Source organism: Microcebus murinus, chromosome 19, assembly GCF_040939455.1.
Source record: "Microcebus murinus isolate Inina chromosome 19, M.murinus_Inina_mat1.0, whole genome shotgun sequence".
Taxonomy (NCBI): Eukaryota; Metazoa; Chordata; class Mammalia; order Primates; family Cheirogaleidae; genus Microcebus; species Microcebus murinus.
In genome coordinates, this window is record NC_134122.1 from 41844298 (window position 1) to 41862270 (window position 17973).

Genomic DNA, 17973 nt, shown 5'->3' on the forward strand with positions numbered 1-17973 from the left:
TGAAATCACCAAAAGGAGTTTTATTAACTAGCTCGAGCTAGGGTCCGAGTTTCAGAGCACCAGCGCAGTGGCCTCTATTCTGACAAGGACCCCCGGGAAGGTTTGGGGTAGGGTTTTATACTAGCTGCTATTGCCTAACACCGGTTTCTGGTGTACTGTGATACCAGGAACACAGATCTTGCACACACTGTTCATGCACTGATCATGTCTTGCCCTTTTACTTGATTTGTTTGCTCCCATCCCAAGACTTTCCAACCTCTTGTCAGGAGATGACTTGCGGTTACCACCCTTTTGGGGCCCAGCACCTGCTGCAGCTTTACTGCAAGCAAGCAAGCTTAGGGAACAGAAGCTAGAAGAAGCCGTTAGCCTTACTTTTCTTGCATTCCCCCCTTCTTTGGAATGATTACGAGCATTCTTGCTCATCCTTGGGGTCTCTGACCTCCTGCATCTCTACACAGTCACGTCCTAGTCCTTGATATTGCTACCGCAATACCATTAATTGAACAGTATTTATCCGTTCCTTAATGAAAGCTATTAACCTATTGAAGACACATGGCCCCAGAGTGAGAATTAGGAGGGGCACAATGAGTGGACCTAATAGGGTGGACAACAATGTAGTCAACCAAGGGGAGCTATTAAACCATGATTCAAACCATCCTTGTTGTTGCTCGCGCTCTCCTCTCCACCGTGCAAGTCCCTTCCCTAACCTTAGCCATAGACTCTGTAACTACCCCAGTATGGTCTGCATAGAAGCAGCACTCCTCTTGTAGGGCCGCACATAGCCCCCCCTGCTGGAGGAATACTAAATCCAGCCCCCTTCGGTTCTGCAGCACCACCTCAGACAGTGAGGTTAGGGATTTTTCTAAATGGGAGATGGACTCCTCGATTCTGGCTATATCTTCATCTATGGCAGCCCTTAAGCTATTGATTGAACCCCCTATGTTGCACTGCCAAGGACGAGATACCTGTCCCTGCTCCTATTGCCCCCAGGCCATAAAGAGTGGCTGAGGTTATGGCTCTAGTTAACCCGGTACCTTCTGTGCCCTTTGTCCATGCATCATACATTGTATTCTCTTGGTGGTAAATAACCTTAGGGAATACTAGTACCATAATGCAGTATTCCTCTGATTCATTAAAAACAGACAGGCTAAGACATGGAGTCAGACCTGTTTTAGAGCAAATCCACCACCCGTCGAGCGTCGGAACGATCCATTTTGCTCCTCCGGTCCGGTTTGCAGACGGGTGGACTTCGGCACACAACTGCGCATGACTAGAAGGCACCTTTGCTATGCATGTTCCTTTCTGGTGACTGCCTGAAGTATTAGCCCCGGGCCGTTACGGTCCCATGCGCAGGACTTGGGGGTCTCATCTCCTGAACGGTTAAAGGGGGCGGCTACGCCTACCGCTTCCTAAAAGGGGGTCTAATATCATAACATAACCAGCAGGCTTCCGTGGCGTTGGGGTCTGCACGGTTCAATGCCTCATATGCTGCAGTCAGCACCTTCTGTAAGGAATCTCCTGGGTCATTTTATATTTGATGGTTTATAGGGGACTGAATGGCTAAGGAGACGTTCGTGGATGTGTTATGGCTTGTGGTAGGCTGCCCTAGGTCCGCTCTTGCTCCTCCTCCCAGCACCTGGTTGGGTCCCCCTGCTACTTGGGGAACAGGGCTAACCTTAAGCTTAATCTGAAGCACAGTGCCATGGTATGGTCGTTGGTAGAGATAAATTCCCCAGGACAGTCCAGAGACCCACCGGGACTCTTTTTTTCCGGCTTCGGTGAATGATACCCTCACTAGGGTGCAGTCAGTTTGGTAAGTGTCGTAGTTGGACCTATCTGGACCTTTTCCCCAATCGCCGTACGTGCAAGGAGGCGTCCCTGGCCGCACAAAAGACATGTCAATGAGCCCTGGGGTTACCGACCATTTCCAGTTGCCGTCGTTAGTATCCACACAACTCCATTTAGCACAGTACAAGCTCTCTATACCACCACAAGCCCGCTGCATCTCTCCCGTTCGGAACCCCGGGCATGTAAAGAACCCGTTATTACGAACCTGTCTCCCCCGGTTGGCCCGTTGCCGGCTCCCCATTTTGGAACCTCCCCCTACTAACTCATCCACTTTTTCTAGATTAAAATACATATCCGGCCACCACGTGCCTGGTGGGGCTGTTTTAGAGGTCTGGTTATAGACCTCGTGGGTCTTTAAGTTAGTTATTTCCCACGTAAGGTTATAAGGCACGTGGGGATTTGAGTCAGTCACTGTTTTTTCCATAAGGGTTATAAATATGAAAGTCACCACAAGCATTTTTATTCTGTGTTTCTTCATCGTTGGTCCCTCGGCGGTTTGGTCGACACGCTAGCGGATTTTCTGGGTCTGCTGTTGCCTTCCACTGGTCCTGCTGCTGTTCTTGTTCGCCTTTAATGGCAGGTCTCACGTGGGAGTGGTGTATCCAGGCCGCCACCCCGTCAACCTTAAGTGCAGTGGGGGTAACAAGAATAATTTGAAAGGGTCCTTTCCGTCTAGGCTCTAGGGTTCTACTATTATGCTACTTTACCCATACCCAATCCCCTGGCTGATGAGGGTGATGAGGGTGTTTGTTACTCTCGTTTCTTCGCTCAGTTGTCTGATAGATGGCCTGGAGGGCTGGCCATATCTGACTGTGGACACCCTGTAGGGCCTGCACAGCCTGCAGTACCTCTCTGGGGTGTCTAGGCGGGGCCCCGGAGTTCATCCTTGGAATTACAGGAGGGGGAGTACCGTATACAATTTCAAAGGGAGTCAAACCCAAATGGTAGGGGGTGTTCTGGGCTCGGAACAAGGCGAAGGGAAGGAGGGTCACCCAATCTCCGCCAGTCTCTAAGACCAATTTAGTCAAAGTCTCCTTTAGAGTTCTGTTCATCCTTTCTACCTGCCCTGAGCTCTGGGGGATTGTATGCACAGTGTAATTTCCAATTTGCCCCCAGGGCCCGAGCTAACCCTTGACTAACCTGACTTGTGAAGGCTGGTCCCTTATCCGACCCTATGCTCTCTGGCAACCCATACCTGGGAACTATCTCTTCTAATATTTTCTTTGCTACTATTAAGGCGGTCTCTCCTTTAGTAGGTAAAGCTTCTAGCCACCCTGAGAAAGTGTCTACCATGACCAACAAATATCTATACCCATATTTTCCTGGTTTTACCTCTGTGAAGTCTATTTCCCAAAATAATCCTGGTTGCCTCCCTCGCTCCCTGGTACCTGCATGGGTCCCTCTGATCCTGCGGTTACCACCCTTTAGGGGCCCATCACCCGCTGGAGCCTTATTGCAAGCAAGCAAACTTAGGGAACAGAAGCTAGAAGAAGCTGTTAGCCTTACTTTTCTTGCAGCAGAAGTTGGATAACATAACGCCGCTCAAGTGGAGCAGCAACGGTTTAGTAGCTTACACTCACGTACTTACCTTTGCAAACACTCGCAAAAGCCAGGAACTGAGGTCAAGAGTACAAGAACTCCCGTGGGACTGGACCACCACGCTCTCGCAGCTGCAGGAGCTGCACGAGCTGCACATGCTCACCGGGCAGGGCGGAGTGCGCACGCGCGGACCAGGCCTAGGGGAGGGCGGGGGAACGGGGGCGGGGCCAGTGGAGGCGCGTGTACGGGATGAGGGCGGTACTTCCGGCCGGGGCACCACCGGGGGGCGGGGCCTGGATCGCGACCCCGGCCCGCGACTGCGACCCTGGCCGCGACCTCTACTCTTTGTCCGCCCGCATGGCCCGGCATGTGTTCCTGACGGGGCCCCCAGGTAACCCCGCCGGCGGTTTCCACTTCCAGCAGACCGAGGGGGTGAGGGGCGCGCGGGCTGGGGGCGACCCCGTGATCTGGAAGAGGCGCGGCCGGCTCCGGGGCTCTGGCCTTTAAAGTTCCCAACTTACGGGACAGGCCTGGAAGTCTGACGGCTGCGAACTCTTTCCCAGAAAACGTGGTTTTAGAGACGAAGTAGCGGTGGGGCGCTATGCGGGTTGTTTATTAAAGGCGTGAAACAGCAAGGTCCCCCTGCAGCGGCAGTAACTTCCGCAGTTTGCAGTTGGGGTCTGTGCAAACGCCGTCCGAGATATTCGGCGACCCTGATGTGACGCGAAGATGCCTGGTTTCCACTGACGCTAGATAGTCACAGGTGCTCCCGTCGCTGTGGCTCGCGGCCTACATTCAGGATAAAAGGAAGTGGGAAACACCTCAGTTGAAGGATAAGGAAACTGAAGATGTAACCTTACCCCCCCCGCCCCTCCCCCCACGCAGCCAAGTTCACTCACCCCCTGAATTCCCTCCATGGATGAGGCCGCAGGTGGAGAGAAGCCTGTACCTACAGGATCCCCTCTTGAGAGCCCAGGTCTGTAGCTGTCCCGTTCCCTCCTAATGCGCATGTCAAATCCGTCAACCCTGTGGGCTGTGGAGTTCTCATCTGTGAAACTGGATCATGGTAGGTCAAGTGAGAGACTGCAGGAGGAGATGCTTTTAACAGCATCTCCTGTAAATCGAGGCGCTACCCATGTATCAGGTGTTAACTAAAAGAAGAGCAGAAAGGTAGTGGCAGCATCAGATAGGCTAAGGAAGAAAGATGAGCTAAGAGTAGAGAAAGTGATTTCTTCACCCTTTTTGCAGGGCAGGTCTAATTTTGAAGTTGGTTTAGGGTTCATATAGCAAAGATTGTAACCTTAGGCCTAGAATTTTCTTTCACTTTATTTTGATGATTATGTTAGCTTTAGGTAGCAAAGGCTACACTTAATATTGCAAACTTTGGAATTTATTTTACCAGGTAGTAAGGGGAGGTAGGATGCAGGGGGTTGGGAGGATCCAGGGTGGTTCAAGAAATGTCTGCTATCCAGAGGCACTCCCAAATATTGGAAAGAACTGTCTTCTAAAAATTGGTTTGTCAGTGCTTTATTTGAAACTTGGAATGCAGTTTGATACTCAGCAGGCTGGTCCCAAGACATCTGTGTGTTTCATAACAGAGGTGTCCTGTTGTCACGACCGTACTGGCACTGGCTCTTTCTGCTTCCTTCTTTATCAAAGTTTTATGTACACACAGTTGAAAGACTCAAATGCTCTCTTAAGCCTGTCCTCAAACCCACCCTCTTTCTCTTCCGAATGTAGCTGTAGTGTAACTTTCTTTAGCTCCATGGCCATTGGTTATAGTATTATGACTGTGTAAAAGCTAATCACAACAGAGCCAGGTAGTAATCTATAATGTCTTTTTCTTTTATACACACTTTTCCCCGGTTTGGAATTACTATCTGGTGTTTTCATTTGCCTGGTTTCTTTCTGTCACCAACTCTCTGCCAAACTCTGCCTCTGTCTACATCTTCTCAACAAGTTCAGGCCGTCAAGTAATGTAGCCTCTCAGAGAGGTCACTTTCTATTGCATCTACTCTCAGTGCCCCTGGTACTTAGCATTTTTCCCGACTTCCAACAGTCCACACCTGTGACTCATCTTGGAGGGCTTTCTCTGGTCACTGCACACTTGGCCTGCACACAGGGAAGACCAGAAGAACCTAAGAATTCCTGTCCCATAGGATTAGTTTTCAATCCATGTTTGGTGGAAGTTGGTGGATGTTTCCCCCCCTTCAGATAGGATAATGTGAGCCACGTGCCCTAAATTATCTCCCAGGATTCCCGAGAGCGATAAAGCTCCAGCTGCCCCTGATGGTAACCGGCTTGTTAATGCACCTGTGGTCGTGTCTCTCCCTTTCCTGACCTTCCCTACCAGTGCATAATTTTGTCACTTCCCAAGTTAAACTACCTACACTTGCATCTTTATCCAAGGGGCTGCTTAGGGAAGAGCCCAAACCAAAACAATTGTGGAGCTTTCTGATCGGCTGTTGTCTGTACAGGGTGTGCAGCTATCATCTTGGGGGCTCCTGCAGCACAAGTCACTTCTTAGCCAGTGTAGATGGCACTGGGGTAGCAGCTTAACTAATGAAGATGAAAAAATTAACTGAAAGAAGATTTCTAGAGCTGAAGAAGCTAGAAGGGACTTGACCCAAACACTTCCTGTGTATCGCTATACTATGTTCTACATAACATATGTGTCCCTACGGTACACCCTTTCTAAGCTGGAATTATTACAGTTGCTCCATTTTGTCTTTTTCAAAATACAAGTAGCATTGTTTTTTCTTAGAATAAGAGTAATACCTGTACAGTATAAGAACAAAAAAACATGAAAGCTTTAAGGAAGAAAGTGACGATTACATGAAATTCCAACATACAGAAATCAACGCTGTAAATCTTCTTTCTGTATTCTTCTTGACATTTTCTTCTGTAGACACACATACTTCACCTTTTTAAAAAACATAAGGGAATAATACTACATATTTCTGCTGTTACTTAATTTGCTTTTTTCCCACATACTATGTTCATATATTGTGGTCTATTTCCCATGCTAATAAATATAAGTAATTAATATTCCTTTTAAATGGTTGCATGATATTCTTGTGTATTTATGTGCTGTTATATACATGGTGCCATAAATTAACAATCCCTTACTGATCAACAGTTAGGTTGTTTTCAATATTTTGTTATTATAAAGAATTCTGCAGTGAATGTCTTAATTGACACATCTTTTTTTTTTTTTTTGAGACAGAGTCTCACTCTGTTGACCAGGCTAGAGTGCCATGGCATCAGCTTAGCTCACAGCAACCTCAAACTCCTGAACTCAAGCAATCCTTCTGCCTCAGCCTCCCAAGTAGCTGGGATTACAGGCATGTGCCACCATGCCCGGCTAATTTTTTCTATATATTTTTAGTTGACCAATTAATTTCTTTCTATTTTTTTGGTAGAGATGGGGTCTTGCTCTTGCTCAGGCTGGTTTCGAACTCCTGACCTTGAGCGATCCTCCTGCCTCAGCCTCCCAGAGTGCTAGGATTATAGGTGTGAGCCACCCCGCCTGGCCCTGACACATCTTTGTGCTGTTTGATTATTTACTGAGGATGAATTCCTAGTTGTAGAATTGCTAGGTGCTGTGGTAGGCACATTGAAAGTGCCCTTCCGCAAAGGAATACCAGCTTACACATTCAACAATGCCACTTGCTTGCATTAAACAGATAGATTTTTCAGGTGACTTTCCTAAAGCAGTCATTACTGAGGGACAGAACTGAGATTAGAACTTTGTCATTTTATGTTCTATACAGTTCTCTTACCAGCCACCTGTTCTCTGTGGTTCGCTGTAGCTGGAATCCTCTTGGGTTGCTGTTCGTGTTCCAGAAGGCCAGATGCCATTATTTTAGTGTGCGGTTTGAAGGAGAGATACATTAAATATGAATAATCATATTTTATTTCAAGGAAGCTTAAAAGGCATCTTGGAGAGCCCTGCCGACTCTGTGTGGGTAGCCGTAGAAATAACGTGGTTTGCAACTCTGTAGTATCTCAGATTAGCTCAATTGCAGACCTGCTAGAAGTTTTCCCTCTCTTTATATTTTTTGATAATCCTGATGCTCCTTATTTATTGGGAACAAGGCTCATATAAAAAAATTTATGGTGAGAGATGAAGGCCCCTGTTGAAATGTATGGTCATGACTAAATGGGTAGCCTTGGATAAGTTACCTAACCACTGTGTGCCTCAGTTTCTTCATCTGCAAAATAGGGATAAGGATGGTAACTGCCTCGGAGGGTAGGTGTGAGGACTTAACCAAGACAGTGCTTGTAAAGCATGCTAGAGCAGTGTCTGCCCCAGAATGTCAGTGATTAGTTTTATTATGTTAGTTACACCCGGTGGTGCTTGTGAATACATAAGAGTTCATCAGAGTGGTCAACACGTGAGGCTGGCAGGAAAAAAAGGGTCAGAGGTGGGGAGGATGGAGGACAGAGGTGTATAGATTCAAATTTGGGAAGGGATTGGGGGGAACCTGAAGGAATGCTTAGGGACCCTGGAGGAGGTGATGTTGAAAGAAGTTGAGAACCTCATTGGATTACTCTTGTGAAAAAGTTTAAAAGTTACCATTTCTAGGGACATTCTTGGTGTTTAAGAGATGCATTTTCAAGAGATGTAGCAGTGTAAGTCCAGGGAGGGGTAAAGTGATTTTCTCACTGTTGAGTGTAGATCCGTAATCTCTTGAAAGTTGAAGTCCCGAAGTGCCCAGCCTCTGACCCAAGCATGACCAGTTTTGTTTCTTAGGTGGAAAAGTGAGGACAGTAAACCTAGGAGAAAACAGAAGCTTGTCTCATAGGATGCAAGTTGCACTTGAGAATGTCATCCAAAAACCACTCATTTGGTTCTGGGATTGCATATGTGACAGAACTGATAAAGTTTCGGACTTTTTAAAAACCCTAAAGATATCGTTCATATTTTTATTATGCTTGTTTCTACTTGAGATTAAAAAATTTTAACTCCTTGGCTAGACATGGTGGCTCATGCTTGTAATCCCAGCACTCTGGGAGGCCGAGGCAGGAGGATCACTTGAGGTCAGGAGTTCTCAAGCCTGAACAAGAGTGAGACCCCGTCTCTACTAAAATAATAGAAAAATTAGCCAGGAACAGTAGTGCATGCTTGTAGTCCCACCTACTTGGGAGGCTGAAGCAGGAGGGTCTCTTGAACCCAGGAGTTTGAGGTTGCTGTGAGCTGTGATGATACCACTGCAGTCTAGCTGGGGTGACAGAGCAAGACTCTGTCTCAAAGAAAAAAAAATTAACACCTGAGGCAGTCAAAATTAAAGTGAAATTAATATTCATAACATCCATTTGCAGCCCATTTCTCTACTTACCCTAATTGCTCTCTCAGAAACAGCCAGTGCTGCGCATGCTCTAGCAAAGGAGCACTTCCTAATTGGCCTTTTTTCTTCTTTTATTTTAGGGGTTGGAAAAACAACATTGATCCAGAAAGCCAGTGAGGTTTTAAAGTCCTCTGGTGTGCCTGTTGATGGATTTTATACAGAAGAGGTCAGGCAGGGAGGGAGAAGAATAGGATTCGATGTCGTCACGTTGTCCGGCACTCGGGGGCCTTTATCTAGAGTCGGGTACTGATATTTCATTTCTGTAGTGTTCTGTACTCTAAGCTGTCCTTCCATCTGTATTTTGGGATCTTTTCTATTCTAAGTCAACAAGAGCTAAATTCACCAAAAGCAAGCCCCCTGTGTTGAGTCCTTGGATGCACCCTGCTCTTTCTTCAGGCTGAGCACCTTCCCCTGGTGCAGCAGGGAGCCAGACCATCACATCTGTCCCGAAGAATCACAGGCCCTTAGAGATTTCTCAGGGAACGAAAACAGAGAATGAGACCGTCCTATGAAAAACAAGTACAAAAAAGTCATATTTCACTTAAAACTTATTCTACTGAGTCATAAACTCTTCTTCCTTTGTGATTCTTAGCCCTGTCTCTAGTGCCACTTTTCAGAGATAGTTGATGCATTTGCTGCCTGGGGCCCCGGGGATGGCCCTGCCATCATAACTGCAAGGTGCAGACACTGCAGAGAAAACTGAGATCAGCCCCGCACACCACCACTTTTTGTGTAGGTGATTTTTAAGGGTGATGTAGCATCTGCAAAATGCCAGAGGCTCAGTGGGGCAGCTAAAAGCCAAAGGTCAATACAGGGGTGTTTCAACAAAGACTGTCTTTTCATTTAGATTAGACCCTCCACCTGGAAAACGAGAATGCCGAGTTGGGCAGTATGTGGTTGATGTGACTTCATTTGAGCAATTTGCCCTTCCCGTCTTGAAGACCGTGAGTATTTGGTTTCTGCTTTTTGAGCCCATCTGCTCTTGGTGCATTGTGGGAATTGCTGGCCTTGGGAACAGAATGGCTTTTGCTCTTAAAGGGAAGCCAGTCTTGCATTTTATAGTTAAAAGTCTTCACGTGATTGAGTCTTAAGAATATGTAACAAAATTTGCTGTCACTTTGAGCTGTAAGTAAATCCCTATAAATTCAGCACATATAAATATTTTATATCGTGAAGGCTCTGATGCCCAACTCCCAGCATTCCCTAAGATAGATCTTTTCTCTGTCTTCCCAGATTTGTATCTTACGTGGTTTCACAGAACAACAAACATTTAGCAAGAGAAAATGTCATTATGTGAACATAATGGTCAGTAGTTACTGAATGCCTCCCAGATTCCCTGAGCACCTAACATATTATATCACTGTATTACCTTTTTTAACAAACATTTAAACATGCTTTTTTGGGCGGTGGAGAAAGCATTCAATCTTCTAATCTTAGGGAGAAAGCATTAGGGAGAGTCTGGGAGACTATTCTAGATGGCAGGAACAGAAACACTAAGACCTCAGAGCCCTCAGGCAGGAGCAGGTAAGGTTGGTGAGGTGGGTGGGGCTGGGAGATGCAGGGCTTTGTGGATCATGTTAAGGAATGCGGTTTCATTTAATCTATTACAGATTTACTACTTTGATAGAAAATTGAATGGTATAGACGTGGCTCAAGGACCAATTAAAAACCTTCCAGGGGTTTCCATGGTACCAGGAATAGAATCCAGTGGCCTGGAAGGCCCTATGCTATCTGGCCCTACTAGCCTCTGGCCTCATCTTGCCATTCTCCAGCCATGCTGGTTCAATCACTTTGCCTACACATGCCAGGGTCATGCCAACCTGAGGCCCTTGGCACTTGCCATTTTCTTTGGTGGGCACACTGTCTTTCCAGATCTTTGCCCCTCTGTTCCTTGACATTCGACAGCCAAAATATGTGATGGTATTGCCCAGAGGCTGCTGAAGATTTTAGTTGGAGCCTGCTGAGGACAGCCTCTAACTTCGGCGGGCTGGCAGTATCTTCTGGTCTGTTTCGGTAGAAGGCTGCTACTCCTCAGAGCCCACCGAGTTCTCCTTTGCTTCTTTCTATCCTGTCTCCTCCTCCCACATCCTTCTTTCCTAATTCCTTTCTCCTGGAACTTTCCTTCTGTCCCTGTGCTGGGGACTGTTGTGGCCGCTATATTGTGTGGGAACGGAGAACATGGTACTTTTCTCCTTCTCCCATCAAATACAACCACTCTACTTAAATGTTCAAAAGACAAGCAAAATACTTCACATGAAATTCCAAGTGAAGATCCCAACTTTGGGCACCAGATCAATATAAAGAATTGATTTTACTTACCCCGCTTAGACGGAACAGACTGAATCCTGGGAGAAGAGTGTGCACACAGGTGTAAATGTCTAGCTGCAAGGTTATATAAGAGATCATGGGCTGCCTGAATCAAGAGCTTGAATCTCTTTTTTAATTAAAAAATAAAGAAATGCATACTTCTCCCAGCTTTTATATTCTGATTACCAAATGCGGACATTCACATTGCAGGTGGGACTCTCACCTAGTCAGGGTCATGGATTTCTTTTCAGGAGCAGAATTTTTTTTTTCCTGTCACACTTATTTTATTGGGATGAAGAAAGGAGAAGGAATTAGTGTTTTGCCTTTATAATAAAAAAAACAAAGTAACTATGCAACAAAAATAGGAAAGTATAAACAGATGGTTTTTAATATTGGTGATCAAAATAACCAAGGAAGCTTTAAAAGTCACATGTAGGCAGGTGAAAGAAACCCTTTATTGAGGGTTTATACAGTGTGTTGGTTCGTAATGCCTTGCACCTGTGGAAACACAAACTCCAACACTAAGTCAAGAAATATCTGTCATGTGTAAGAAATTTCACTATGGGTGAAAGTTTGAGTTGTTTTTTTAAGATACACAAAAAAAAAACGTTAAGAAAAGTACTTCTGTGATCGGGCCAGCAGGGCTGTGCCTGTTTGTGTGCAGGGCAGTAAGAACGTGGCTGGGAGCTGGCATGCAGCTTGAGGCAGAGGAAAGGCTGAGAGGATGCCCAGGCCAGACCTGGGCCCCCCTTGCAGAGCTGCTCTGGGTGCACTTCTTTAGGTGGGAGTGGAGACTGAGCCGGACTCATGGACACCATGAGAAATAAATGTAAAGTGCAATTGGCCAGCGTTCTAGACTCAGGAGGGTTGACTGTTGCTCATTTTTTTCATTCTAAGGGTGACATCTGTCTTTATGTAAAAAGTCAACATTTATTGTTTTCCTGAGTATTAAAGTTCTACATACTCATGGCAGAAAATTTGTAAACAAAATGTAAAAGAAAAAGAAAATATGAGTAACTCTTATCACCAAGTTAGCCATTGCTAGCATATTTTGTTTCCGTTCCTTTTCTGTGCCTAGTTTATTTATTCAGCCATTCAAAATCAGGGAAATGCTCTATATAGTTTTATAGGCTTGATTTATTTCCCCTTAATGTGGTGGCGGGACATGGGAATGGTCTCACAACATGATAATCTTCAAAGCTGGGGTGTTTTAATGGTTGTACCACATTTCATGGTGTGCGCCCGTTTTCATATCTGATTTGGCTGTTGCTCACTCAGGGTTGGGCATTTCGGTTATATCTCACCACTGTGAGTGAACTTCAGACAAAATACCTTCTGTACATGAGTCTATTTGTCTAGCTGTGATTGTTTCCCCGGGAAGAGTCTCAAAGTGGAAGTACCGGGTGGAGGGGTGAGAACTTTCAGGGCCTTACTGGGGCTGCTGTGACGGTTGTGTCACTCTGTGCCCCACTGCCAGTGCATGGGCATGTTTGTTTTGCTGCACTTTTGCCAGCACTGAGCACTGTGCTGATTTTCTGTACAGAAACACAATGCTTTGCTTGGATTCGCATTTTTTAGTTATTAATGAGGTTGTTTTTCAATTGTTTATGTGATGTTTTCTTTAAATTGTTCATTCACTGTTCTTCCCTTTTTTGACTTAGAGATCTTTTATAAGACAGATAACCTTTCTGTATTTATTGATTGTAATTTTCTCATTTTTTCACTTTACTTTGGTGATTTCTTTTCTATAACGTAAAGTCTGTCCCTATTCTGAATTAATATAAAATTTTATCTGTATGTTTCTTCTGTGATTTTTTAAAAAACGTTTATATTTTTAATCCATCTGGATTTATTTTGAATGCAATATACAATGAAACTCTCAATTGATTTTCTTTCTGCTACTTAGCCAGTTTAGTAAAACCATCTGTTAAATAACCCATTTCTAATTAAGTTGATATGCATCATTAATTATATTAAAATATCGATACTTGTGTCTGTGTTTTTAGGGTTATCTGTTCTCTTCCATTAAGCTGTTTTATTCTTGTATCAATACCATACTGTTTTAATTACCATGGTAATTATTTGTATTATTCTTTAAAAATGGTCTTACTCATTCTTGTTTGTTCCTCCTTCCAAACTGTAGTGATGTTGGCGGTAGTGGTGGTGGTGGGGACAGTCGTAGTAGTAGTAGTTAATGGTGACTGAATGCAGACTGTGTGCCAGGCACACACTCGTTTGATCCTCAGAACACTATCACTGTATTCCTGTTTTACAGATGGGAAAACTGAGGCAAGGAGTAGGAAGTAACTTACCCAGGGACACATAATTTGCAAGTGGTAGAGCTGGCATGAACTGTAGAATCAAGATTTTATTATCCATTAAAACATGTCTTATATGGAATGATTGAAACTATATAAGAATATAGTTATTTGGATATAAAGACTCTCTTATTTCAGAAAATCTTCATTCTCCACAGCTAAAAACATAGTTTCTCTCTCCTTCCTCCCCTTCCCCTTCCCCCTCCCCCTCCCCTCCCCCCTCCCCTCCCTCCTTCCCTCCCTCATTTCTTGGTAAGGTTATTCATAGGGCTCTTGTATTTTCTGATGCTGCTGTAATTAGGATTGTTTTTTCAGTTTTCTAATGATCAAGGCTGATAGGATAATGTTGGCCTTTTTCATAATCGTCTCTTTGACAACTACGCTGAAAGCTTTATTAAAATTTGATGCAGGGTAAGATTTAACATTTTATTGGTTTTCAGTGTATCTCCCACTCACATAAAAAGATAACAATGGATTATAATGTGTTAAAGAACAAAGGACATCTACTCGAAGCCTTGTTTTCCAGGCTGAACGGTGTTGCTTTTTACAAAGATCCATGGAAGGAATAGTAAGCTTAGGATCAGAATACCCAGTGAAAAACAACATAGTTTGAACCTTATATTTCCCAGTTTTGATCAAAATAAGGCTTTAAAGTATACTTGTTTTTGAGAACAGGATCTGCTTTTGATTCTGAAAGAGACTCTGCTTCAGAAAATCTTCAGAATTTCATTTGAAGGTGACAGGACTCCTATCTAGGGAAAATTATTATTTTTTTTAACTCCTAAAAAAACTATTATTTTTTAAACAGTGTTTCAGGCCACTGGGCTTTAGGAAGAATTTAGAAAAATCTAGTTATAGTCAGAATTCATTCTTGAAATGTTGGCATGAGCCCTCAGCATTGCTTTAGCCTTTCCTTTCTTGTGGTTGGCAGAGGTAGCATTTGTTTATTTCTTGCCCCTCACTTTCTTTTTCTCTGCCTTGTGATCACATGTATGTTTTGTAGGATCAGCCAGGAAAATGAAAAGCTTATCTGGTGCAAACATAGAAATCAGTTTTAAATTTGTCAGTAAAGACATTCTCGTAGTGAATCAAAATAGTAGCATGAACTGAATCACTAGGAGGCTGGCCCTGCAGTTCATTTTGTAGGATTCATCTTGGCAAACCTTACTGGTGATCTCTCCAGTTTCCACTGGGCAAGGGCTGAGGCTTCACTGTTTCACACCGGGGCCTTGGGGAGGTCCTGCGCAGTTAGACGTGGAGCAGGCTGTTGCCTGCCTGGGTTAGGACGACTCCACATCCTGCATCTCGCAGCCTGCTCTCAGGCAACACAGAAAGGTTGCACGCACCGGAGCAGGAGTGCGGTTGAGTTTGGGTAAACTGTTGCCTTTTTCCATTTTACTCACCTGTGTAGTCCCTTTTCCAGCCCTTCCTTCCCTCTCGCCTCCCATACGCATTCGTCTAAAGCCCCACGAAGGAAGTTCACAAGAGACGAGTTGGTTTTTTTCTTGACTCTGATACTAAGAAAGTGTACCTGTGTGTGTTTTTCTCTTTTTGTACTGATTCTAATTTTTTGAAACTTCATTTGGATATAATTTTACTCCTAGAGAAAGTTAAAAGAGTAATAAGAGTAAGTGCAAGAACACCAGTGTACTCATTATCCAGAGTCACCTATTGTTATCATTTTAACTCTTTTGCCTTATTGTTTGCTTACTCTCCCTCTGTGTACACTTATCTTTATATAAATACATAAATTATGGGTGGAAGGTGACCATTTGAGAATATCTTGCAGTCATCAGGGTACTTTACTCCCAAATCTTCAGTACATTTTTCCTAAAAATAAGGACATGCTCTTACATAATCGATATTGTTGTCAACCTGAGTACATTTTACATTGGGAAAATACTTTAATCAACTGCTGGCGTGCCAGTCTTGTCAGTTGACTCAACAATGTGCTTTTTAACATTTCCTTTCCTCCATTTCAGGATCCAGTCTAGAGTCAAGTATTACTTTTAGTTGTCATATCTCCATAAATTCCTTTAACTCTTTGCACTGGCTTGCTTTTTTCTCGATTCCTTTATTCTACTCGGAATTTAATTTTTTAAATACCCCAGATTTTACAAAAACTAGAGTTTCTTTGCATACAAACTTACTTATTTGGATTTTTTTTATATTTCAAATTATTGACACATTCAAAGAATAATTTTAAAATCTCTCTAATTTTTCATGGTGTGAGCTGCTACCGATGCTAACCGTGTCGAGTCACACTCGACATCCGAGTGCAAAGGGTTAATCTGGAACATTTCCACAGTGGTTCTTTGTCTTTCAGGACATTGACATTTTGGAAGAATACAGTTCTATTTTAGTAGAAACTTCCTCTTTTGGAGATTTTCTGATGTTTCCTCCTGACCAGAGTCAGCTGGAATACTACATTCATGATTACACATCATGAATATCTTATCTGGAGCCATGTGGTGTTCGGTGATATTAATTTTGATTACCTGATCAAGGAATTGTCCAATTTCTCCTCTGTATAGTTACTGTTTTGTTTTTTATTTTTAATTAACGATTAGTGAGTAGGGAGATACTTTAAGACTATGCTATGTTCATCCTCCTCATCAGATTTCCCCTAGCCAATTCTAATTTTATCTGAACTTTATTAGATCATCATAAGATAAAAATAATTTTCTCTTGAGGCTTTAACCTGCAAGCAAATTTAACTACTCTCTTGAAATACTTTCCCTAACATGGTGAGCAGTAATTAACAAACATAAAATTACTATACATTGAAAAACTGAACTAAAAAAGCCATAATGGTTGATTTTTTTTTTCCTGCTCTAAGCTGTTTACTTCTCTCTGTTTGTGTCCTGTTACCTCTGTTAGCTAGAAAAGTCCTCACCATTTTACTGTAGCAAAAACAATCATTTTTCTCCTCCAGGCAGGCAATTTCTAATAAAGAAAATGATACCAGGCTTCCAAGATACCAAACATTTATCTAAAGTCTAAATATTGATTAAAAGTTTTACAAAGCAAGTGAAAAATGTGCTTTAAAAATTTAGTTTTTGTAAACACTGTCAGGGGGTAAGGAGGTGGCAGGATACATCGGGTACATCGGATGCCTGGTCGTAGCTCTTCCTCCACGTGCACAGGAGCGTGCCCCTCCTGGGCAGTAGAGGTCCCTTTACCGTCAGTCATCTCTGCCTGCTACGGTGGGCTGTTCTCTGCACCTGCTTGATGAGAGGGTGCTGGTGGTAGTAATTCTTCTCAGACCCAAATGTGTAAGTTTTTTGAGTAATTTAGAGTAATATGACTACTCCAAATAAATTGAAGTGTTTGTGTTTATGCCTCTGTAGATTCCTAGAAACTGTAGTTCTTCTGTTCCTTCTCATTGGAGGAAAAAAGCAATTTCTTCATGGATGGATGAATTTCTTAGATATAGTTCTTTCCTTACTTCACAATGAAAGTGTGCAGGTATATGGCACACAGGGTATGGAAGGGGACTTTGGAGTCGTGATCTTGGATTTGACTGTAGCTCTGTCATTGTGCTCTCAGTGACTTTGCGTAACTTAACCTCTGACTTTGTTTCTCATCTGTAAACTAGAGATGCTGATACCTGCTCTGTGTAGTAGCTGGGAGGACTCAAGGTGATAATGCTTGTAAAGTGCTGTAGTCCCTGGCTCCTACAGGGTGCTAAAGCACAGCGATGGTTGAGGAGTTGAGTGAGGTGATGGGTGGCAGTACCCTGGGAGCAGCCTGCCATCACAGCTTGATTTGTGTTTGCCAGGGAGCCCGGGGCCAGAGTGGGGCTGTAATCTGTCATGGAGTCCAGGAGCCCAAATGCCCAGGATGGTCCCCAGGTGCCGGGGTCACAAGGGGTCCTGGGTTCTCTATCCGCTGGGCTAACAGGCAGCCAGTAGATGCTGTTTCAGTCCCAGGATAGTTCTTGTAGCTGGGAAAACACCATGAGTGCCAGTCGGGTGCTCTTTGATCACGTGCGAGTGAGCCCCCCAAAGCTGCGCAGGACATCCAGGAAGAGTCTCATAGCTAGCCTGTCTGAGCCCTGCGGTGGGGATCTCTGGTGCGACTGGGGCAGCAGCTTCTGCCCAGAGTGTGCGTAAGTGGGCAAAGGATGGACTGCAAGGTGCATCCCAGTCTAGACATCTTATCCTGCGTGTCCTGGGACCTGCTGATACGCAGTCTACATGCCACCAGACAGCGGAGGGATTCTGCAACCTGAAGGCTTAGTATACACACATGAAGTCTGACTGGAGCCTTGCGTTGTTTGCTGGTAACTTCAGCGGGTGAGGAATTGTGGGCTGGCTTAGAGGTGGCTGCGATTATCACCATGTGCCTTTCTGCGTCCCCAGAACTTGTGGCTATTTGGGGGAAGAGCTGCAGTTCTGCTGTCTAACTTCTGCCAAACACCCCCTGGCACCTCTTACGACTTTACATACTTGCCATCCTAGACAGGGAAGCTCAGAAAGCAGTCTGTTGCATCCAATATTTAAATAAACAAAAACAAAAAAAAGTAATGCCGCCAGAAATGTTTATTATGCAAATAATCAGAATAAGGCAAAGACCACTTTAATTAGCTTGCTCTTGGTTCAATATTT

The 17973-nt window shown here is 44.1% G+C and overlaps 1 protein-coding gene and 1 long non-coding RNA gene across 3 annotated transcripts in view; one reads left to right on the forward strand and one right to left on the reverse strand.

Annotated features, from left to right (window-relative positions):
• On the reverse strand, positions 1-4387 carry LOC105856463 (uncharacterized). Its single transcript, XR_012913546.1, has 3 exons — positions 4287-4387; positions 3909-4176; positions 1-2471 (listed from the first exon to the last, which is right to left on the reverse strand). It is a non-coding gene; the product is annotated as an uncharacterized LOC105856463 (long non-coding RNA).
• NTPCR (nucleoside-triphosphatase, cancer-related) overlaps positions 3631-17973 on the forward strand; it is a 26277-nt gene continuing 11934 nt past the window's right edge. Inside the window, exons 1-3 of one of the 2 annotated variants that reach the window (XM_012738237.3) lie at positions 3631-3778; positions 8819-8981; positions 9586-9682. In XM_012738237.3, the coding sequence (XP_012593691.1) occupies positions 3637-3778; positions 8819-8981; positions 9586-9682 (402 nt within the window). In that variant the 5' untranslated portion in view covers positions 3631-3636. Of the gene's footprint in view, positions 3779-4364; positions 4454-8818; positions 8982-9585; positions 9683-17973 lie in introns of those variants that run through there. The other variant, XM_075995466.1, reaches the window with a different exon arrangement.